The 24,455-nt window shown below is 43.3% G+C and overlaps 1 protein-coding gene and 1 pseudogene across 6 annotated transcripts in view; one reads left to right on the top strand and one right to left on the bottom strand.

Annotated features, from left to right (window-relative positions):
* Window positions 1-2,511: 2,511 nt before the first annotated feature.
* Window positions 2,512-24,455, bottom strand: part of PTPN2 (protein tyrosine phosphatase, non-receptor type 2) — a 68,123-nt gene continuing 46,179 nt past the window's right edge. The window contains exons 6-12 of one of the 6 annotated variants that reach the window (XM_027525558.1): window positions 19,357-19,566; window positions 17,983-18,135; window positions 13,052-13,233; window positions 9,251-9,352; window positions 8,375-8,467; window positions 3,792-3,927; window positions 2,512-2,879 (exon numbers count right to left, since the gene is read on the bottom strand). In XM_027525558.1, the coding sequence (XP_027381359.1) occupies window positions 8,416-8,467; window positions 9,251-9,352; window positions 13,052-13,233; window positions 17,983-18,135; window positions 19,357-19,566 (699 nt within the window). In that variant the 3' untranslated portion in view covers window positions 2,512-2,879; window positions 3,792-3,927; window positions 8,375-8,415. Of the gene's footprint in view, window positions 2,880-3,791; window positions 3,928-8,117; window positions 8,468-8,786; window positions 9,353-13,051; window positions 13,234-17,982; window positions 18,136-19,356; window positions 19,567-24,455 lie in introns of those variants that run through there. The other 5 variants (XM_027525555.1, XM_027525559.1, XM_027525560.1 and 2 more) reach the window with 5 other exon arrangements.
* LOC113882619 lies at window positions 9,877-10,470 on the top strand (annotated as a pseudogene).

A 24,455-nucleotide genomic window follows, 5' to 3' on the forward strand; every position in this document is an offset into this window, starting at 1 on the left:
ACCACGCACTTTAACCCAACACCTTCAAATGTTGGACTCTTTGTGTCTCAGAGCCATACTTCCGGTAAGGCCACATCCTTATTCAAGGAGTGCAGCAGAGCAAGGATCCCAAGTTGCTGTATGATGTCTCTGCTTTTCCAAAGCCGTTTCTTCACATCTAAGCAGGTCCCTGGTCATTTCCACCACAGTGCTCACCACTAGTCTTAACTGCATGCTTATTTCCTTATTTACATGTGTATTGCTGACCTTCCCACAAGACTGCAATAGACCAAACCATGGTCCCCTTGTCACTGAACCTGGGTAGTACAGCACCTGGCACCCAAGTGTTGAGTAGACATTGACCTAACAGATGAATGAGTAAGGGAGATTCCACTAATTCCAAATGTTCTGACATAGCTTCAACTTGGGTGCCCATGAAGGAAAACAGGGAGTCACACCTAAAGCATAAGCAACAAGATAAAAAACAAACAAGTGGGATATCAAACTAAAAAACTTCAGCATAGCCAAAAAAAAAAATCATCAACAAAGTAAGAAGATGATCTACTGAATAGGAGAATATATTTCTAAGTCATGTACCTGATAAAGGGCTGGTCTCCAAAATATACAATCAACTCCTACAACGCAGCTGCAAAAGAACAAACCCAGTGAAAGGGTAAAGGACTTAACGTAAACAGACATTTCTCTAAGAGGACATACAGATGGCCAACACGTATACAGAATAATGTTCAACATCACTAGTCATCAGGGAAATGCAAACTGAAGCCATAATGTGATATACCAATACCTGTCAGGGTTGTTATCAAAAAGACAAGTGATGGTGAGGATGAGGTGAAATTGGAGCCCTCGTGTACTGCTGGTGGGAATGCAAAATGGTACAGCTGCAGCAGCAAACAGCACAGAGGTTCCTCAAGAAATTAAAAACATGACCACCACACAATGCAGCAGTCCAACTTCTGGGTATCAATCCAACAAATCAGAATCTTATAGACACATGAGCACTCCCACGTTCACTGGAGCACTATTTATAACAGCCGATATATAGTGACAACCACTGACAGATGAATGGATTAAAAAAGTGTGGTCCATACATACAATGAAGTAAATACTGCTCAGCCTTAAAAAACATAAATGAGCCCTGAGAGAATTATGCTAAGTGAAACAACCTAGTCACAGAAAACCAAATAGCAGATCTTCCTCCTACATAAACGTATCTAAAATAGTCTAATCATAGAGTCAAACAGTAGAATGGTGGTTGCCAGGGACTGGCGGTCGCGAGGGGTAGGGAGATTAATATCAACAGGTCTCAAGTTCCAGGAGGAGTCGGAGTCAGGCAGAAGGACTGAGAAAACCCAGAAAGAAGTCCTACTGACTCTAAGGAGAAGCTTCAAAGGAGGTGATTCTGCCCTCAATAAGTCAAACAAGGGAAGAACGAAATAGAGACCACTGTGGTTGGTAGAGCATGAGCGAAGATGACCTCTATGAGACATTTTTGGAGAGACACCAGAGAAAGCCACGAACTGCTTGGAGAGAGTACGGGGAAGTCAGAAAACAGAGGCACCAAGCACAGAGAATGTGTTCAAGATCTGTTGACACACTGAAGGAACATCTTGATGCACTTTGTGGCCTAACAAATTTTCCATGTATTCTTCAGGAAAGATTTACTAGGGATTGGTAATGTCTGCTTACTCCTAAAATAGACCAAAACTTGCTGGACAACAAGGCAAAAAGGAAAAGGGAAAGTCATTAAATTTGTGAAAGATGATACCAATTATTCAATGAATGGTGTTACAAAACTTTCACTGGCAAAACAATAGTGAGTTGTCACACGTTAATATGATGCTCACCTGATGCAGAGGCGGGAACCTCACCGGGAGCCTGACAACGAATCGATTCTGAGCCCAAACCCACCACACAGTTGGGAGATCAGACGGTCAGAAGGTCAAAAACCCCTGGGGAAGGAGACTTTGGTCTCTTTACCACAGGACATGTTGGGGAAAGCACAGCCTTCAACATGAGACTAACACTGTGATTCAGAAACTGCACTTCAGTGCTACACTTACTGAATACTCATTTAATACCATCATCTATATTAATGCTTTTCCAATTAACAAGAGGGATACTGTTGCATCACCTAACCTATATTGATAGGCTGTGTGTGTTAGTCGTTCAGTCGTGCCCAACTCTTCAGCAACCCCATGGACTGTAGCCCACCAGGCTCCTCTGTCCATGGAATTTTCTAAACAAAAATACTGGAGTGGGTTGCCATTCCCTTCTCCAGGGGATCTGCCTAACCCAGGAATCAAAAGGTCTCCTGCATTGGCAGGCAGACTCTTTTTACCGTTGAGATGGCTAACTAAATAAAAATCTCAAAGAAGCAAGGGACCAATGTTTTGAACCAATTTCACTGTAAATGTTGACTGCTGGATATAAAAACCTGAGAGCAGACCCTTAAGAGAACATTCATTATGTGAAGCAGAACTGTCCTAGGATAATGCACACAAACCAACATCATCTATTTAATAAAAATATTTAATGCTGCCAAAAGGTATAAAAATACAGTAGGAATGGCAGTACAATACAAAGTAGTCTCTCCTAATTTATTTCTTTTACATCTTTCTACATTTCACACGTGCGTTAGAAAACTTAACAATGCATTGAATTAGAGGCTTCTGCACAGTCGTCCGCTGGCGGCGCTCTTCGCTCCCTGGATGTAAGGTTTACTTTGTAAACAGACACACGTGAGGCAATCTATAGGCTTATCAAGCCTCACTGAGATTCCGGAGTGGGCTTCAGGTCTTGTTTTGCACATCAATGGTTCAAAATTTATAGGTGCAGAATATTCTCAAGGCATGAATATTTAGGTGTCTGTCAATCTTGGCCTAAAACATAAAATAAGAAGTCATCTATTCAATTCGTATTTACCAAACACACAGACGTACATAGACACACACAGACATAAAAGGACTAACAATGAACTAAAAAGGTTAAAAAAAAAAAAAAAATTCCAACACATCACACTCAACCACACTGAATGCTTCACTGTTATCTTGGTAAAGCTGCTTATGTGTTTGCTCTTCAAATAGAACTGGTGGTGTGAGGCAGACTTAAGTTAAAGCACCATAACTCAAGTCTTTTACAAGAATCACTAATTATGAATTTTGTAGGTCATCCTGTATTACTCAAGAAATGACCTCCATGTGAGCAATACTGACGGACAGACAGGTTAAAAAAAAAAATGTACCCACAACAGTTCAGCAAGATTATATGGTATGTGCTAGACTTACCAATACTTTGGAATTCAATGCAAAAGTCTAATCCAATTTGGACCTCCAATGTATTATACTGCTAAAAATATTAATGAGTGTAACATCTGAACATAAAGTTGGCTTATATCTTTAACTCACGGACTGTGAGCAGCATGCATTTTGTCCTGAAGGATAACACTAATGATCACAGCAATGCAGAACTGAAGTGACATGACTTAAGTATTAAAAGAAAACACAGACATGAAATAATTGATAGATTTATTGTATTTTAATGCCAAAAAGTAAAGATAAATATGAATTTCAACAAGCGATAGAGATGAAATAACTAGTTTAAGGGCAGCTGAGATTTTAATGTTATTTCACAATATCTGCAAACAGCTGAATTTCTGAGGTGGTAACTGGTTTTTCCCAACTTCCTCTGCTATGACCAAAAAAAAAAAACAAAAAAACACAACAGCCCAGATCTCAATACCTGTTATTATTGTGTCCCCACATATATAAACAGAAGACATAAACTGCACCCACACTTTTATCCAAAACGTTCCATCAAAACCCCCAGCACTGCGAGTTGGCTTCTTCCTGAGTGCTGGCTCTTTGGTGTCAGGTTTCCAGCACCGACACAGAAATGTCCAGACACCAAGGGAACATTCTCGTTAGATGCCTGTGGGCACAGAAACACAACGGGTGCTTCCTGCAGGGAAGCGAAACAAAACCAAACCCTGAACCAAAGTGGCTGACGTAAGAAATGAAGCTCCTGATCAACCCTGACTGTTGTAAATATGAAGTGTTCCCCACACCTTCAGAAGCCCCCTCATGAAAGCAAAAGAACAAAGCCCACGAGTCAGAGTGAATGGAACCATGGTTTGAGTCACAGGGTAGTCTGATTTCCAGGATTCCTCTGGATCAGCAGTAGTTCAAACTGCTCCACAAAGTTTTTTGGAGGGAAAAACATTTGTTTCACTTGAACCATAAAAAGAGGGTTATTTCAGGTTTTAACAGGCAAAAGTAGCTATCTAATGTTCTATGTAAATATTCCATAAAAACAGGCCCAGTGAGACATAATGGGAAAGTATGAGATCTGGAGTCACTGGGATTCTACAGATGGGAGTCCATGTCTCAGCTCTGACACGAACTACATGTAGAGCCGCAGGCAAGTTGCTGGTTCTCTGACTCAGGGTGTATGTGTGTGTATTTATGAGAGGTGGAGTATGTGTGTGTGTTTAGGAGAGGTGGAGTGTGTGTGTATGTAGGGGAGGTGTATTTAAACCGACTGACACAACTGGCAGTGCATTAACGACACACTCCATTAGATGAACGACTGTAGAACAACTTAAGGTCTCAACAGGGGCCATCTCCACACCTAAAGGAACAAAGTCAAATGCACCCAAAGTAGTTCCAGCCACCAGATGCTCACACTCATGTTTCACTAAAAAGAGTCACACACACTTTTCTGGGGTAAGCAAGGCACTCACTGCCTTACAGACAAGATTAGCTTGCCCAGCTTCCCTCTCCTGAATTCACCAAACTCAAAATAACTTCAGGTTTTTTATAGCAGTAATTTGTCATCATATGTCTTAAAAGTCTATACCAAATGAAAGCAACAGTAAAGAACTGATGTTTTTCTTTGGGGAAAAAAGAAACGGTCTCCATACAGATAAAAACTCCCAGCCACTCTCCTTACAGTTCCCCAAACATAGTATGTGGTGGAAAACCAGAAAGTATTAGATTCTGCAAGCGATATCCGCCCTGAGTTCTGTAAGTCCTATATTCCACTCTAAAGTACAAAACCAAAACAGCAAGAGTTCCAATGACTGAACTGTTCATTCTCCCACTGGACTGCACAGAGCTTGTGAGGGCGCTGGGGAATGTCCACGGTCAGGCTGTTCCTGATAAAGCCTCTGGCTGAGTCACCGCTCGCCCAGGCACCCTCCGTGATGGGACAGCACGTACACACCCAGGAGCACAGAGGACACCCAGCCTTTCTGACTCGTCCGCTGCTGCAGGGGCTGTGGTGTCGCTGGCCGAGAAACAGGGCTCTGAAGACAGATGTGAGGGAGAGCAGCCTCAAATTCAAACCAGCGAACTCGGGGAAAGCTCCAGAATACATCACCCAGGGAAGACAAGACCTGTATTTTCAGCGAGCCAGGAGGACTGCATTTTATTATGTGAAAAAATACTACATTTCTGTTTTTTAAAAATTTTGTTTAGAAGATGCTGCATCCCATCATCTAAACAAGTCAAAGCCAAACAAGAGTTTCCTGATGTGAGAGATGTAAACAGCTGTGACATGGGGACGGGGGCCCAGACTCACTGCTCCTGCCCACGCCCATGCTTCCTACCCACTGACAGCCCCGCTCGGACCTGCCAGAATCAGAAACCAGTCAGCACTGACAGATAGCGTGATTCCTACACTCTTGCCTGGACTCAGGAAAAGTGGATGACACGCACAGCGGCATTCGACTTACAGTGAGCTCCATTTACAAAGTGTAAGACTATGTCTGAAAGTAAAAATCAAGGCAGCAAGATCCTGAAACCTGTACAGGGGACTTTCCTGGTGGTCCAGTGGTTAAGACTGTGAGCTTCCAACACAGGGGGCACAGGTTTGATCCCTGGTTGGGGAACTAAGATCCCACATACCAAAAATTAATAAATAAAATTAAAAAATAAATTAAAAAAAAAATCCTGTATAATAACCAGGTAGGCACTTCAGAAGTGCTTTCCCTAGAGTATACAACGGTCAATATAAGATTTCCAGTCATCAGGTCTGGCCTGTGTTGGCTCACACAGAATCCAGTCCGAGACATTCTTCTAAGAGAGAAGTGACTTGCAGAAGTTATACCTTTCTCTAAGAATTTAATTCTAAACACACAGGACTCTTCAGCACCAGGACCACTTTTCCAAGATGGTGGAAAAGTCAAATCTCAGGTGACTCTGGCTCAGTGACCTGAACACCTGCATCAGCTGGAGGTCAACAGAGAACACTCTGAAACACGGAGCCCGGAGCAGCGGAAACCACCACTAAGTGGGAACAACCGTCACTGCCAAGAACCCTGCAAGCAAAGGTGGAACTGATGAGTGCAAAAGGATGGCTCTGTGTCAGAAACTGCTTCTTAAACTAATAGGTGTTTTTTGATTCAAACCATCAATTCTAGTTTATCTGAAACAAAGGGGACATGCACAAGTGTACATAAAATTAATAATTTGAGTCACAATTCCTTCCTCTGACATACCTATTAGGCAGAGCTATATTAAAAAAAAAATCAACTTCACTTCTTTTCTCTTTTTTTGTTCATTCCTTGGTAGAAATACCAATACATAACGGACCAAAAAGACCAAAGAAAAAAAAGGACAAACACAAAATCGTTCTCTAAACACAAGTGGTCTGTGTCACCACTGTCCTCTCTGCACTTTCACGTTAAGATACATATGGACCCACTAAATATGGAGAATTAGGTTTGTGGATATTCCACACATGCAATCATAGATAAAAACCAGCAGGAGGATGACATAAAGTACTCGGATGAACGTGGACACAAGGTCGGAGCCCATGGTGCAACCGGAGAAGACGGCTCTGAATCAGGGCTGCCTGCTTACGAGCAGAAACAGACACGAACACAAAATGAACCAAGTATTAATGCAAATATTCTTTCTTAAAAACAATAAAGCTTCTGGCTTTTTTTATTAAGAAAATACCACCTCAGCAAAGTCAAACATAGAGCTGATGTTCAGCATCTGTTCTAATTAGGAAACACCACGGAGACCACATCCTGGGAAGACACAGACGGCCATGGCCGCTGACCCCGGTGGCTGTTACCTGAGGCCAGGACCCCGCGTGCCCACCCTCCCTCAACCAGACACCTCCTTTAATGAAGGTCAGGCACCTCGCCACCCATTTGTAGCAAATGGTAAAAAAACACGACCCCTGGTAAAAACCGACGTGCTCGCCTCAAGCATCTGCCGAGAGGAGAAGACGACTAACCTATGCAGAAGTTGATTAACAAGGGTCTGCTGCCCTGGATGTGACCTGAAGAATACATTAGGACACACAGCTCCAGAAGGACAGAAAGCAGACAGACAGCAAAGCTGAAGCACTGAACCCCATAGAGCAGTTGCCCTGCTCTGCCTGGGAACAAGGGCATCATTACCAGCTTGTGTTTCCCATAAAGTCTTTTTACTTTACTTCTACTGAAAGCAAGGCTAGCTGCAGTTGGAATTGAACAGGTCTACCTGTACTTGACTTGCATAGTAATTACTGTATTTTAGCAAAGGTAAACCAAGGCAAATTGGAAAGAAAGATTTTAAACCAATAATGACCTGAAACGTAAGGACCTTGGTGCCTGAATACAGGTGTCAAGCAGGCAGACACAGAAATGTCCCTCTTCCCTCCTTCAGTGTAAAGCTAACAGGATGCAGTGGTGCTGAGCGGGGCGTGCTCCAGACACAACTGTCCTCCACACAGAGCACCACATGTGTCCTGCTCTCACAGTCTTAGAAGGCTACTCAAACCCACTCAAAAGTCTGTCTATACTGACATTTTTCAAACTGTTGTTTAAATGGTAACTGCTCTCTGAAAATAATTCAGCCTGGTGCAGCAATCTTACCCTGTAAAGTGGATAAAGCAGAGACGCCTGGTTGGAAGTTCAGCGTCCCCCCTATCCCTTCCTGGTGACCCCTTAGACATCCCACCAGCATAGTTTGAAACCACCAAAATAATGTGATTTCATTATTTTGGCAACTAAATTTATAACACCTAAAGTTTAAATAAAACAAGTTAAAACACTAGAACTCAAATGAGCAGTTAAATTCATTAAACAATATGCTTTAAAAATACTCATTAAGAAGTTAAAGGGACAGTGTAAAGTTTGAACATCATTATACTATTTATTGAAGTAGAAAGAACTTGAAAATTTTTTTTACTGCAAAACTTCAGTCAAATAAATGGAAATCATGGATAATAAAATGCTGCTCCTTATTTTGATTTCCTAAATCATGATTTACCCCAATTATAACTTAGGGTAATTACATTGAAATTTTCCTGAAAGATAAACAGTATTAATAATGGGCTTTACAGAAACCAGTTTCTTTACAAAGTCTTGACCAACTGTTACCTGACTACGCCAGTAAGGAGAACCTTCCTTCAAAGATATTTTTAGAGAAAATTTTTGTTTCTTTGTTTGTTTTTCTTTTTAAAATTGGGAAGACTGTAAAACATAAAAGAAATGCAAATATATAGTAAAAATTACTTATTCAGAGCTTTACCTGCTCATATCAAACTTCTCTTTAAGAAAACGTATCCAGTACAATTGAATCAACATACAATTTATCATTATTTTTATGGTAACAGATTTTTTCAAATTGAGCTTTTAAAAAGTACATTTAACTACAAAAGTAAGATTAAATAGGTACTTATAAAATATATTTACCCTGAAATGGTTAAGAATATAAAATGTTGATGCCCATGTCAACAGTACATTATACATTACACGCATTACTTTAAGGTAATTTTCTCTCCAATAATAATGTCGATAAAACCACAATATTTATTGCTTATATCAAGTGCAGGTTAAAATCCAGACAGCCTCCAAAAATGAACCCTTATGGTAAAGGATTTCTCAGTCTGGTCAGGTGAAATATTACACTTAGCATGTATGAACACAGTGGAAAATGTACCAGTCCTTAAGAAGCATTCAAGTCTTTACTTAGGGGGTGGGTAGTGTGGGCAGCGCCCTGGGGTGCTGGGGGGACCAGACACCACACTTCTCTGTGGGTGTCAAGTCACGCGCACCATCTGGGTGAGGAGTCTGTGACAGACCAACTCTGTGACTCACGCAACACTGTCAGCTGCTAGGGCCGAAGCTTGCGGGGCAGAATTAGTTACTTATAGGGCATTCTGCTGAAGAAACAGTGTCCAGCCAACAAAAGCGCCAACCAGAATGACTGACACAAACCCCATCTTAGTGAGAATAGGTTGCCAATATAACCACCTTTTCCTCTTGCGCTCAGTCTCGCTCAGCCTCTGCTTCATCTGCTGCACCTTCTGGGCGGTGCTGGCCTTCCTGTCCTCCCGGAGGCGCTTGCGCAGAGCACTGTGAACAGACAGAGCATCAGCAGGCAGGCTCAGCTGCAGGCAGGGACTCAGCCCACATCCCCCCCACCCCTCAACTCCTTAAGTCGCTGCAAGAACGGGAAAGGCCTCAATGCATTGAATGGTCCACAGATACACTCGGATTGTTCAACAACAATTGCCAGTTCAACTCTGTGCTAATAAATACTTTTAGTGGGACCTGAAAAGAACCACGGTGTCAGTGTTCTATCCTTCTTTGCTAACCAGTCAGCAGAGGGTTCAGCATCCAGTCCCCTCTGGAGTTTACATCTGATTTTCCACAAAAACCCCTAAACTCAACATTTTCTTGAATGTTTCGCTGTGTGGTGCCTATTGTCGTCTGCCCACACCCTTTTCTAGCTCCCATTTTCCTGTTCAATATGAAATTTTTGTTTCAATGGAAGCTGACTCCCAACATCAGAGTCCTGGAACAAGGCAAAGAACAGTTGATGGCAACATGTACCTTACTATTTTTCCCCCTTAAGAAGAAAATCTCAAAAGCCCAAGATGACAGCCACCATGAAGAAAGCAGCAGTAACAGACACTGTTACTTTTAAAAATCAACAAAAGACACATTTTCACAGTACACAAGTAGAATCACAGAGCTGAAGCAAGAAACAAAAAGGAAACAGTTCTAAAACTTAGAGATGCTTGTGAGGACATCATGCTTGTAGATGAGGACTGCTTAATGATATCAGACTGGCAATCTTCCCATCAGGCACTCTTGAGGAAAAACATGAGAAATGCTGGAAGAAGCAAAAAAAACTTTGCATGAAGAAACTGACACCTTAGAATGCAAAGTGGAATCAATTCAGCAGGTGTGAGCAGATCTGAGAGTTGAGTTATATGCAACCTCTGGGAGCAACACAAGCCCTGAAGCTGATGAAAGCTAAGCATTTTATAATACTTTAAGAATGCGTTTTTAATAAGCTTGAGTAGTGTTTAAAATAATTTCCCTTCTTCAAATGATATGGAAAGCAAAACTTAAATTTTTTTCACTTACTTAATGGAAACTCATGGAAATTTAAGAGGATGAGATGGTTGGATGGCATCACCAACTCGATGGACATGAGTCTGAGCAAGCTCTGGGAGTTAGTGATGGACAGGGAAGCCCAGCGTGCTGCAGTCCATAGGGTCGCAAAGAGCTGGACAAGACTAACGACTGAAGTGAACTGGATGGAAACTTGCCTATTTAACATATATTTTTAAAAGAAGAGAGTACTCATCTATATATTTTGCATAACAATTACATCAAGTGTAAGGGCTATTAAAATTAGTTACAAAAAAACTTAATCTCACAAACCCCATCTCCCTTCAGGTACTGCTGTATTACAGTGGAAGCCTAACCAGCCTCCCTGCCTTCAGAGTCAGGCTGCCTATGCCACAGCAATTGCTATGAGGCATAGCCCTGACTTGCTGCTTGGTTAAGAGTCCTGAATGCCTCTTCAGTGTCTACTATATCACCGGCCAGCTTTCTTCTTGCCTCAAGTGTTTAACCTAAATCTAATAATGAGGAACAGTCAGAGGGATCCAGATCATGGGGTGTCCTAGAAGGCAACTCATCTAAAAGCTGCAAACAATGTCCAGCAGGGAGTGAACAGAAGGTGGTAGATGGTCCCAGGTGAGGAGCCTGAAGAACCACTCATACGCTGCATGATCCTGGACAAGATCATGAATTACTTTTTTAAATAGCTAAACAGACCAGGATCATAAAAATGTTCCAAAATTACATTGTGGTGACCACTACGTAACTCTGTAAATATGCTCAACACAGTGAACTGTATGCTCTAAATCTGTCAACTTTATATGTATATTATCTCAGTACAGTTATTTTCTCTAAAGCTATAAGGTGGGTTTTCGATAATTAGAGAACTTTAAATATAGTCTACATATTAGATTATTTTATCAATGTTAAATTATTCTTGGGGATACGGGCACCTTTAGCCACTGCTGGTGGGAAGGCAAAGTGATGCAGTCATTTGGAAAAATGGCTTAAAAATGATCCCCATGTAGTGACCACGTGTGACTCAGCAGCCCCACTCCTAGTTAACACACAAAGGAGATGAGAGCACGCGTGCTCACAAAGACTCTCCAGTGTTCGCCTACCGTGTATGGCCTTGGTCCCGCCCAAGTAGCTTTTCTGCTGTTCTCCAAGTCTGTTTCCTTCTAAACTAAGAACACACTTCTCTTCGCTTCTCTCAGCCCCTGGAGTCCTTCTTATCTTACAGCACTTCATTTACAGTAAATCACTTATGATGCTGGTCTGGGTTCTTGTTTTGTCCTCTAAGTGTATTAGCAACTTGGGACCATGTTTTGCCCATCTCCGTATGCCTTGCAGTCTTCCTTCCACTTTTCCTTATCACAGACACAGGTAGCTCTGCCTGAATGATCTCCACCTGAGTATTTCCTACAATGATGTGTAAAAAATATTACTCAAAATTCACTCTCTGGACTTAAAATTCATATAACAAGTATGTATGTACCTGCCAGTTAAAAAAAAACACCCTGTAATCAAGAGCAGGCAAAGCACATATAAAATATAAAAGGATACAGAGCCCACAGTATTATTTCCTGACTTAAAAGCATTAAGTCTGAGGTAGAAGAAAAGACAAACACCTCTATGCTTTAACTTGTGACTAAACCACTGACATCACACATAAGGAGCAGCACAGCTAAATCAGAACAAACTCTGCAGTACAACATGTAACTGCCATGGACTGCAATTCCTTATGTCTTGGGGAAACACAGAAATGAAGTTATAATGTAAGGAGACCTTAATGGTTTTCACAGCATATCCCAAGATCCCAAAGTAACAAATATGACTACAATGTAAAATTTTCCACAAGAAAAAGCATGTTTGACAAAAAGAAAAAAAAAGTCACTCAGATATTGAAGAGAGGAAGAAAAAGTGTTCCTTCACTTTTCTAAGAAACTCACACCTCAGGATATCAACTTCATACAATGTGAGATATCTGGAGCCCTAGAAGTATAATTTTTCGAATTTAAAAACTTGAATAGTTTACACATTCATGTGCATTCAAAACTCTAAAAGTATAGGGCATTTTATGTGATTTTTTAGAAAGACTTTTTTCCTTCAATAACAAATTTAAATTGAAATATTCATTTAACTATTTCATATTGGTATTAATGGGATTCCCAGGTGGCTCAGTGGTAAAGAATCCACCTGCCAATGCAGGAGGCACAGGAGACACTGGTTCAATCCCTGGGTCGGGAAGATCCCCTGGAGGAGGAAATGGCAACCCAGTCCAGTATTCCTGCCTAGGACAGAGGTCCCGCCAGGCATGGACAGAGGAGCCTGGCGGGCTACAGTCTATGGGGTCATTAAGAGTTTGACAAGACTTAGCAACTGAGCACTCATGCCCTCAATGGTGGTATTACTGCTTGTTTTCTGTGCCATACTACACACCTTAGCATCACTTATGTTAACTTTTACACTCTAATACCGTGCTAAACCCATATGTGTCAAGCCATTTTCCAACAGGCTTCTGTCTATAAACTGTCTTCTTTGAGATCAAGGATGTCATCATATACTATTTAAATGCCCTGCAATAATAAATTGTTACATTAATTCAATAAAAAAAGGATCTATATTAATTCATACCCATGAACTTATTAGAATAAGAGTCCCATCTTTGCGAGCACATTGCTGCAGTAACCTTACCTCTCGCTGCTCTCCTCCGGAGCTTCCTGTGTTTTAGAGGACAGACCTGAGTATCTGTCTCCTGTCAGTTTTTCCTCTTCTAGGCCTATCCTGTTCCCATTGTATTTTTCAGTCATTATTTTGGTTGGCGAATGATCAAAAACAGGACATACATCTTCCTTAGAAAGTTCTTTCCAACGTTTCTACATAGGGAAGAGAAATGAGAAACAAATGAAAACACTAGAGTTTTGATTTTCCTTAAATAAAATTTATGGAATGTAATTATATAGTGAAGAGAACCCTGTGATGCTAATATATGAATGAAAGAGGAAAACGTGTTTTGTCAAACCACTTCTAGCTATGTCTACTTGAAGTTGAATTTAATAATAATAATAAAGCATTTAATACTGATGCACATCAGTATGTAGTTGAACACAACCACCTTAATAAAACACAGTGACTTTAGCCCATTTGAGACAAACTACACTAGGACCTCATGGTAAGATCTTCAAAGTCTGACTGTACTGTCCCCAATGCAGAGGCACCTGTTGCAGGAAGAGTGACCAAGATGGCCCATGAATGTGACCCATGTCCTCCGGCTCGTTGCCACTGTCCAGTCTAGAGAGAACCAGCAAGTCCCTCCGGTGCCAGAGGACTCCAAAGACTGTACCCACCACAGGCACCAGCAGCTGGCCTGACCCAGGGCGGGAAGGTCCCCAGCAGCCGGGAATGTGGGGTGGCAGCACTCAGACCACAATGAACAGCCATCCACCTTCCTCCTCTGAGGCAGGAAGACCCAGGCTCTCCACGTCCTCCAAGGGCTGGAACATGTTCACCCGGCTCCCAGCCATCCGTGGAGGAGCAGAGGCACGGCTGGGACAGCCAGCGGTTTCCATGACCTCTAACTCTGACTCCAGCACAGACCTGAGAGGCCCTCTTTAGAGATCTATCCTGCAAGTGTGGAGTCTCAGATCTAATAATGAGTAAGGTTCCCTGCAACTACTGTCTGAGAATTTCAAGGATTCTGACAGAGAAGGAATACTGCACAACTCACATTCTTCTGGGACTGACAGAAGAACACTCACTCTCTGCAGTTACTGTGGTACAAAATGGCACTACTTAAACAATGCCTGTATGTTTAGATTTTAAAATTTCAGGAAATTCACTGACACACTGATAAACTAATTTCCAGCTTGTCTCATTACATAATAAAGGAATTAAAAAGGTATTTTGTTACACTCCACCTTCCCTGACATGGCTCTTCTATGAAGCTGCATAGTGTGTGAATGGATCTCCTTTTGTTCTATGAAGTTGACTCACAAAAGACTCAGAAAGTACAACTCTGTAAATTGCTGTGTTTGGAGGGCAGTGAGCACAACAGCGTGGCTGGAGGAAGGGAAGCCTGGAAAGTGTGGCCAGACAGGCGAGGCCAGGAAGGAGGTGGACCTCACGGAAAGACAACCTTGACATGAGGTGCCCGGGGTGGGTCTGTGCTCTCTCAAAAGGGACCTGCAGTGTCTCCATCACATCCTGAAAGACTATCTCATCAAGAGCTGAGAACCCACATAACAACATGCAAGAGTAAGATGCTTTCACCTGAGGTGACTGTGTCAATTTTGTTCTTTCCCATTGAAATTTTTTCTCTGTCCAAATAGCATTTTTTTATACTGGAGGAAATGCAGTGGAAAGATGGCTACTTCCTGAGCACTACCACACCCCTGCTGACCTAAGGCTCCACCTACACGGGTCCCCTATCCTCATGAGACCCCTGGAGGAGGTGCAGCTCCTCCTGCTGTTCCCTCCTGTCATACAGGGAGGTGGGCTGGGAGTGAACATCCTGGCCCAGGCTCCACAACTGCAGAGCTGGGATGTGAACCCAGAGAGCCTGGGCTGACGGTGCCAGAAACCCTCAGGATGCTCTGCATCTCGGAAATAACCATTAGTGTCAGACACCAGAGAGTTTAAGTATCCAACAAAAATGTTAACTGTCTCCAGAATTATGCTGAGCAATTTTTCACCAAGATCTAGTTACTGCAACTTGGCCTCATACTTGGACAAAACTGAACAATGTCAATAAACAAGATGATGCCCAAAAGCAAGACTCACTGGCCCACTTCCCAGAATCCACCAAGACTCAGCAGGGTGCAGGGGTGGTAGTGGGTGGGGGCTGTCAATGCTAGTGAACTTCAAAGGAGAAAAACAAAGAGCAATGTCTTTCTGCCACATCTCTGGGCAGAACTGAGGATTCGCTAATAAAGATGTGAAACACCAGCAATGGTACTACATTTATGACAACCTCAGGCCAAAAAGATGGAAGGTAAACAGAGTCGTTTTAAAGACAGCTAGAGCTCATCTCCTCTTTCCCAGTGGGCCCAGGCCACTGGAGATGGCAGTGCATGAACACGCACTATGTGGTCATCACACACAGTTACTAGTTTCAGGTACGGTCATTTTAGGAGTAAATACTAACAGCTTTCCTTTGTCCTGGCAGGTTCTAAATCATTTCATAGCCACATATATCAGAAATCTTCACAGGAAAACGAACATGAAACTATAGTCAACAATGAAAACACCACTCGCATCACATAAGCCCAGATTAAGACAGAAGGTGGAGACAGATGCCCCCTTTAGGAAAAAGAACCAGAGACAAAGCTTACACAGTGCAGGTGCTACTGGACAGAAAGACAGTATCCTGCACCCACTGCCATCAGCTCACACTAGAGAAGCTTCCCTCTTTCTTCTTACAAATACTCATTTCCCCCAAAATCAGAGGCAAAGAGGAGGAGGCAGATGCATGGAGAGAAAAAAAAGCCCATAAATTGCCTATTACCCCCTTATGTGTCCTAGGAGATGCTTGTGGGGCACGGGACACTTAGGGTTAGCCATGCGTTCTGGGGTTTCCACACAACAAAGCAACTCTTGATCTTTGTAACAGGACAGTTTTATGATTTAAGATTTCAGGGAAATCTATTTCTCTGAGATTTCTGTTCTGTTCTAAGCTAAGGTTCTAGGACAGCACTTGTCTAGTGAAATGTAATGTAAGCCACATATATATGTAACTTTAAAAATATCTAATAGCCATGTTTTAAAAAAAGATGAATTAAACATGTTTTATTTAACTCAATATATTAAAAATATTGTCATTTGAACACATAATACTTTTAAAATTACTGAGATCTTTTACACTCTTTCTCCCTGTATTTGTACATCTTAAATTTTAAGCGGAACTTGATTCAGACTGGCTTCATCTCAACACTAAACAGACACATGGCTACAGCATGAGACATCAGGGGTTCCAGAAGGAGAAAACAGTCTGAAAATAACTACACAAAATAAACAAGTCCATACACTGATACATAAATACTACTGCTGCACGGACACGCAGCCCTGGAAGCACACACACATGCATTAGTGGTTACACACTGGGGGGTGAGGCTGAGTTAGCGAGGACTTCTACTTTGTAAATGATGTACTTTCACAGTCTCTGAATTCTTATATATTCAGTAGGTACTAACTGATTGCTGAGACCAGTTCTGTGGAAACTGAGCCCCCTGGAAGGTAACAGGCTCTCTGACCCTGAACACCTGAGAAACAGGGGCATTTCCAATGGGCCCTGTGGAAGGAGGCAAAGGATTTGTGGGTCTGAGCGGGGATGAAGGTGCTGGGTCAGGGACGTGATAGCCACACAGCACAGATAAACTGGGACAGAGGAAATTCCCCCGAGCCACACACCACAGTCACCACGGGAATCACATCCATAAAACCCATCTCCATGGGGAAAGCAATCCTCAGAGGAGGCACATCCATGTTCTAAGTGCAGCTAGGGGCAGTGCCCTGAGGAAGCGCCCGTCTGGAGCCAGCGAATGAGCGCAGCAGACGGGGTCAGCACACACACTGGCACTGAAGCTGGTGGACATGCACGTTAGAGACGCTCCCCATCTTGAATGCTGAGGTGGCATCTAGGGGAGGCACTAATGTCTCGTGAGTTTAATCTTCACACACCAAACACTTTACTGATTGAGGGCACTGAGGAATCTCACCTTTCTCTTCATTAAAAATTTTCCTTTGAGGCTAAAGAGGGGGAATCTTTTAAATAAAACTTAAAATTTTAATTGATAAATAGACTGTCTTGAATAGTTAAAACAATCACAACAAAAACGTTAGCTGATAAATAAAATTGTTCAGAAGTATTTAAATATCTGTGTAATCTATACGAAACAACTACTTATACATCATTCCACAGATGGTGTGATCTGTTACAAAACAGGGCTTATTCAGAATCTTGTTCTTTTGTCCATAATCACAGAAGCTAGAGAGCAAGTAAGCGGTTTTATGTAGGAGAACAAAAAGAAAATCTACCTGCTTATGTAAAATTCTATATGATTGGCTCAGATAAGAAACGGGAGTCTACTGTTACTTCTGTTTCTATTTTACATTTTACGTTAGTACATAAACACACGTTTCTGAAAATCAATCTTAGCTTTTGCAGAACAAAAACACCCTCATGAGAATAAAGCTACCAACCAGAGAAAAACAACAGTCTTGGCTCATTATATCTGCTTCAAGTACTCAAGCTGCTTGCTCACTGTTGTAGCAGATGGAATAATCTATTTACAAACTAAGCATTCTTGTGTAACTCCAGGCCAGGTTTTAATGGGCCAAAAGTACCTAATTTTTCCAGTTATTTCAATGATTAAATGCTCAGACTCTCTTCTACATGAAACTTCTACGTTTTTTAATGAAACCATGTTCCCAGCTGGGCTTCTGAGAGATAAGCAAGATTTAACAAGAGGCTGAGGAGCACACGAAGAGGTGGGGACAGGCTTTTCCATCTCAGAAGCCAGCTGGACCCACCTTTTAATGTAAACACACTTCTCAGAAGGAAGGGAAAGGCCCCATGGCTTACATGGAGAGCAGTTACTCGACAACAATACACTTGACACACGGTTTACCTGTATACTTGAGTCTCCCTTTATAAACTTCGCTCCTTCTATTATAGTCATGTAGGAAAATCTGAGCTGATCTGGTGTCTGAATCAGCCCCATTCGGTATTTTCTCATATTCAGTAACAGTTGTTTAATGTTAATATTGTCTCCTTTTTCTATCTGCAAGAGAGGTAAACATTATTCAAGCCTTTTGTTGTTACAAGTCCAGAAAAGAGAAGCAGTCCAAGATAACCACTAAGAGCAAGCCAGCCCAGGCCGCCGTTCCCTGTCCAGGTAGCACAGGGAGGACCCACGGCTGACTCCAGCCAATAGTCATCTCACTTGTGGTGGCCTAGCGACTGGTGATTGGTCAAAGGAAGGATTTATGCCAAGTGCTGGCTTAACGTAAGGATAAATACACAGAGAGTAGTGTTCTTCTTTTTTAAGGAGTAAATCTTTTCATTGGGCGCCGCCTGCCTTCATATCTGTACACAACAGCCTCATGTCTGTACACATCAGTCTGTGGAAAGCAGCACCCAAGGGGGTGGAGGAGAGAGACCCATGGTGACAACACTGCAGATGATACGGCAAGCCACTGCTGCAGGAGTCAGGCTGAATCCACTGTGCCCCTACCCCATCCCACCCCACCCCAAGTGGAAAGGAGAACAGTTGCTGCAGTAACTTTGGGAGGAACTGGCACACACACGATCCAGTTTTAATATTACCATCAACAGACCAGACCAGATGCTTAAGAGTTCTTAAACACATCAAAGCTCACTTACAAGTAACAATCAGCTTTAGATGGAAGCACAGGGTATTAAAACACGGTGTTAATACAGTGACGTCTAACATACCCCAAAAGGAGGACAGGCACATGCCCGTGTCCCGGTGGGGGCTGGGGGGGCTGGGGCGGCACAGAGCCCTCGGGCACCACAGGAACCTCAGGGGGTGATGTCAACACCACAGAGACCAAGAGGCTTAGACAGTGCGTGTTCCTAATACACTGATTCACTTAATTCTCACAACAGTCCTGGGAGGGAAATACCACCACCACCAACAGTTTGTAAATAAGGAAACCAAGGCAAGAAGGAATTCAGTATTATCTACCAACTGATGTCTGAAAAATACAGTGCGCAAGGGAGGCAACCTATCATTTAGCTAACATGAAGCCACCAGCACAAGTCTCCTCCCAGAGCTTGAGGATTATCCTGGTCACAGCCCCATCCACTCATCACAAGCAAGAGGCAGCTGAAAGGATGTGAAAGAGAATTTTTGGTTTTTCTAAAAAAAAGGCAGATGTTTAAGTTTGAAAAGCACAGTTCTGGGATCCTGGCATTTGAACTTAACTTCTGCCAGTGGAAACAACAAAAACGTATGGGAGCCTGAAACGAGGCTACTTACCAGAACAAGGCAGCTGTCCACCAGCGAAAAGGTCCCTGACCGCCCAATGCCGGCACTGCAGTGGATCACCGCAGGCCCGTGCTCAGGGTTCAAGGAGCCAGATTCCCGCACTTTGAATAAGAAATTGAGAAACGAAGCTGGTGATTCAGGGACTCCAAAATCTGGCCAGGTAGTATAATGAAAGTGAGATATTGTTCTGGTTTCACCAGTCTAAAAAGTGAAAATTAAGGGGGAAAGGTTAGTTCTAAGTTTTTTCTTTTAAAAATCTACTGCAGTAAGATGTATTTTGTGTAATGCACCATGACTTTTCATTTGGTTGTTGATAATCACACATACAAGTTTGGGAATATTTTCTTTAGAAGAATTTGAAATATATTAATAGTTAACACTTTTGTAACAATTACTATTTTGTAGGTACATTCTAAGCTTTTTATGTATTAACCCATATAACAATCCCATTAAAATCCATTTTCCAGATGAGGAAACCGAGGCAAGGGTTAAATAATGCACCCAAGGTCACACGTAAGAAGATGGAAGAGCAGGACTGGAGCAGCACCTGGGTCTCCACCACTGACCTGCACCACACACGCTGCCAGATCCTCTCAAATCACACATCGTGATGAGTGAATTCTCTATTTTTATAAATTTCTACCAGTGTAATTTCACATCTTTACTGGTTTCCTGTTTAAGAATTTCAAAGTTTTGGGCCTTCCCCAGTGGCTCAGTGGTGAAGAATCTGCCTACCAATGCAGGAGACATGGTACTGATCCCTGGTCTGGGAAGATCCCACATGCCACTGAGGAGCTAAGCCCAGGAGCCACCACTATTGAGCCCAGGTGCCCTAGAGCCTGTGCTCCACAAGCAAAGCCACTGAAATGAGAAGCCCACACACCACAACTAGAGAGTAGCCCCTGCTCGCTGCAACTAGAGAAAAGCCCACATAGCAACGAAGATCAGCATACCCAAAAGTAAATAAATAAAATTATTTTAAAAAATTTTAAGTTATTTAAAAAAAACAATTTCAAATTTTTTTGAAGATACAATCGTCCTCATTATAGTTACCTTTCTGATTCAGCTACACAGGCACAGAGGAACAACTCAAGAATTAAATACACAATCTTTACATTTTTAACTGAAACTGCTCTCCTAATTGCTGTTTTCCACATGGTAACAATTCCCAATCCTAGAACTGTTGACACGCCTTGGCTGATGTGCTGATAACATGGTTTACCAACATGCTAAATGCTTCCTGTCTCATATAGCCTGACTGGCTAGCTACTCAGCACCGCTTCCTGGATATTCCCAACAACCTTTATTTCTGCCTAACTCATTATGAAAACATCCCTCAGCTCTGCCAGCGGCCCCCCATTCCCGGGAGCACTGCTCTGCCTCCTACTCCTCATTCAGGGGGAGCAGGGACCCACTAACAGTTCTCTGCACAATTTTCAACCCAGGCACATGGTTAACATACATCTTCCTATAAACAGGCCTGATGTTCCCGCCCTAAGGTCCCAGGAGGTGTTTTAACCCTTTCCCAGACAACCACCCCGCTGCAGTCCTCAGCCACCACACTGTGCTGACCACGCACAGCTGGCCAGACTTGGTCCCTTAGGGCCTGAGCCAGGTCAAGATGGACCTGCTAGAGCTCCAGGCTGGGCAGGGGTGGTGCCAGGACCCTGCTCCCACGGCTGTGGCCTATATGGTGCAGTTCAACTTTGAATCACACCCTGGCCCCAACCTAAGGTCACCCCACAATCCTGGGCGACCACTTGCTTTTTCTTCGCTTGAATGATGTTGGCTCAAGATCAATGGCCTCTTTCTTTTTTCCAAATTCAGGTCACAGTGTCTGGGACACTCAAAGCCAGTTCCCAGAAATGCTCGCCAGTGTCTGTATCATACAGTCTTCTGCACTAATAGATTTCTGAAAATCCATCTTTTTCTTCCCCAACAGGAACGTACTAAAGAACTTTTTATAGGTAATATTTTTTTAAATTAATTAACCCCTCCTGAAACAAGACATGAAAAACACAGCTCACAAAAATCACATTAATTCCCAAAGGGCCATGTGAAGTAATAGGATCCACATGTTTACTGCTGTGGTATAAAAAAGTTTATGTGCACAACTGGAGGCCCTTTCCCTCATTTCATGTTGGAAAAGTAATGAGAAGGGGGAAGGGTTCCAGAGCGGGGAGAGCTCAGATAAAATTCATCTCTACACGTGGACCCCACAACCTCCAATAGGGTCCTATTCTCTACACTGCGAACCCATGACTTCCAACAGAGTCCCCAGTTCTCTACAGGCGGACCCCGCAATTTCTGACAGAATCCCAGTTCTCTACACATGGACCCCACAATTTCCAACAGAGTCCTAGTTTTCTATACTCGGATCCCACAACTTCTGACAAAGTCCTCGTCTCATACCGGTGGGCTCGCCCCTTCCTCCTCCGTGGTCACCATGCCCTTGGTCCTCCTTCTGTGATGCCTAGTCCAGGCCTCCTTCACTTCTGACTGCTGCCCCTCACACCAGACTCCAGCTGGTCTGCACACACCTGCCAGTCCGCACATCCCCGAACTGTTTTCTTCAGAAAACACTGTGTTGTGCACACCACCCCTGCACAAAGACGTTAGCACGCACTGTTCTTAGGGCAAAATCTCATTTACATTTTTTTTGAAGAATTCTAACTCTAGTCTTTGAATAAGATGACAAGCTCAGAGTCCATGGAGGCCAGGAAGCTGGTCTATGAGCTGAGTAGGGACAGACAACAGGAGCTATGAGCGTGGGGGTGAATTGGGTGTGCCATACAGAACCATTCAAATTCAGGTTAACTATTACTATTATCAGTCTGAAGAGGACTATAAATCTTCTAATTATTATTAAAAAATCTACAAAGCTCTGTGGCCCAGGCCCAACTTTAGGCACAGGCAGAAGGTAGCAGAATTGTGTTTCTGAGACTGTCATATGCCCAGTTTCACCATCTGTTAATGGGGTTTGAGAAAGCACTTACTTCACAGGCTCCAGTGAGGAATAAACAGGCAACCCCCACACCGGAGAAGCCTGAAGAGACACAGGGACACTCGCTGGCGGCCTTAACCACAGCCCTAACACTTCCAATCAACTATGACCTCTCCACGATTCCAGTCTCCTCATCTGTGTTTCTGCTCCATCTGGAGAGCAGCAAGGTGTTGACCCTGTCCCCCTCGAGGTCACTGTCACTGTCCTAGTCCAGTCCTTAACCAGCTCCTGCAGGGCCGCTGCAATGGCCATGCTAAATACATGGTCACCAAAAGTCACTCTGGGAGTTGACCGGAAGCCCAGATGGTGAAGACAGCAATATGCCAGGGGCATGAGGGCCCAGTTCTAAGCAGAGGGAAGGGCGTGCCTGAGACAGGCACGGGCAGGAGAATTGGTGGGTAGAAGAGTGGCAAGGGCAGGTGGGCTGGGGCTCCCACAGGGGCCGTGGAAAGGCTTCCAGACCCTTGGGGAAGGACTCCGCATTTCAGAACAAGCACTCAGGGTGGTGAACAGTGGACTCAGTGCACCCACTGTAAGGACCCCAACACTTTAAGTGACCGAAGCAAGAAATGGGCACAAGCTGGACGGAAGGTGCACAGGACAGACAGGAGCCTGGTGGGGCAAACCTGGGGCAGAAGAAACAGAACTCAGCACGACACTGTCTTCCAGGAACTCAATCACCTAAACCTGACCGAAGACACATGGAAAACACCAAAGGGCAAGTAAACAGAAAAGCCCGAAAGGCAAGTTCTCCACGTGACCTTGGATTTTAAAAGCCCCTCAAAACTACCTCCACAGCTTAAGCCATTCAAAAGCAGAATGGACTTGTGGGCAAAAGTTCAGATTGAGCTCTCATCATGATGCTGAAAAGACTGCTGGTGCTCCACTGCTCCATCAGACACGTCAGACGCAAGGTCCCCTCAGAGAAGGCCTGATAGGGCAGCTCTGCCCAGGTCGGTCAGGAGACCCCTCTAGAAGCGACCTGGTACTCTGACCTCAGGAACAAGAGAGGGTGGTCCTACTTTATCAGCACCTTCTCCTTCAGCTCGCCCGTCTCCAACACCCTGGCTCCTGCAGGCCCTCCCGACTCACTCCATTCCCATGGGAACCCTCACCCAGGGGAGCCCAGAACCTCAGGCACCATCAGAGCACTAACTCATGCAGTCAAGGTGACAACCCCATGAGGCAAGCACGCCATCACCCTCGTTTTGCAGATGAGCGAACATAGGCACAGAGATCAAGTACGGGGCTGGTCACACGGCCAGGAGCAGCAGCCAGGATTCAGGCCACATGGCTCCTGGGTCTGAATGTGACTAACACAATCCTGTCTCATTCACTAAAATGCTACCTTATCCTTCCAACACTGCTCACTCTCACTACAGACTGTGAAGAAGAACATCAACTGTTGCTGTTCAATTACAGTGGACTCTGAACACAGGCCAGTAAGAAACCACACGCTGCCAGCAAATGAATCGCAGGGGCTGGCCCACTCCCAGGGTGGCCTCCGCTTCAGAAACTTTAGAACCAAGGCTCTTTCCACAACAATTAAACTTGGTTCCATGTCATTAGAAGTTAGGAGATATGGAATTCGGCTAAGTAATCTATTTATGGGAAAAATCCATTAACCTAATAGATTTTTAGGTTATTTTCTTTTAGTAAGAAAAACAGGATTAGGAGTTTATCTACATTGTAGGAAGACCACGGGTCAAACTATATACATGTGAAAATACTTCACAAGCTGATAAACAAAATACAAATGTATTTTATTATTTCAAGTGTAATCAATTCTCAGGACAGAGAAAAACACCTATGCCAATCTCCTGCTAAATCAATTTTAATGCCACAAGCAGATGCAGTACCTAGGATACATAAATACTAAGAGAAGGTGATTCCCAGAACCATGAGAAGTTTATGGAAATGAAGTTCTATTTCTGGGAATAAGGGCTGGACAACCAGTACCAAGTAGCAGTTGATGTATTTCAGTGCAGCTTAAGATACACACAAATGAAATCACTGGTGCAAAACACACACAGTGAGGAGATTCATAAAGAAGGCCCCTCCCTGAATGACTTCAGAGCTGAGTTAT

Source organism: Bos indicus x Bos taurus, chromosome 24 (genome assembly GCF_003369695.1).
Source record: "Bos indicus x Bos taurus breed Angus x Brahman F1 hybrid chromosome 24, Bos_hybrid_MaternalHap_v2.0, whole genome shotgun sequence".
In the NCBI taxonomy this organism is placed as follows: domain Eukaryota; kingdom Metazoa; phylum Chordata; class Mammalia; order Artiodactyla; family Bovidae; genus Bos; species Bos indicus x Bos taurus.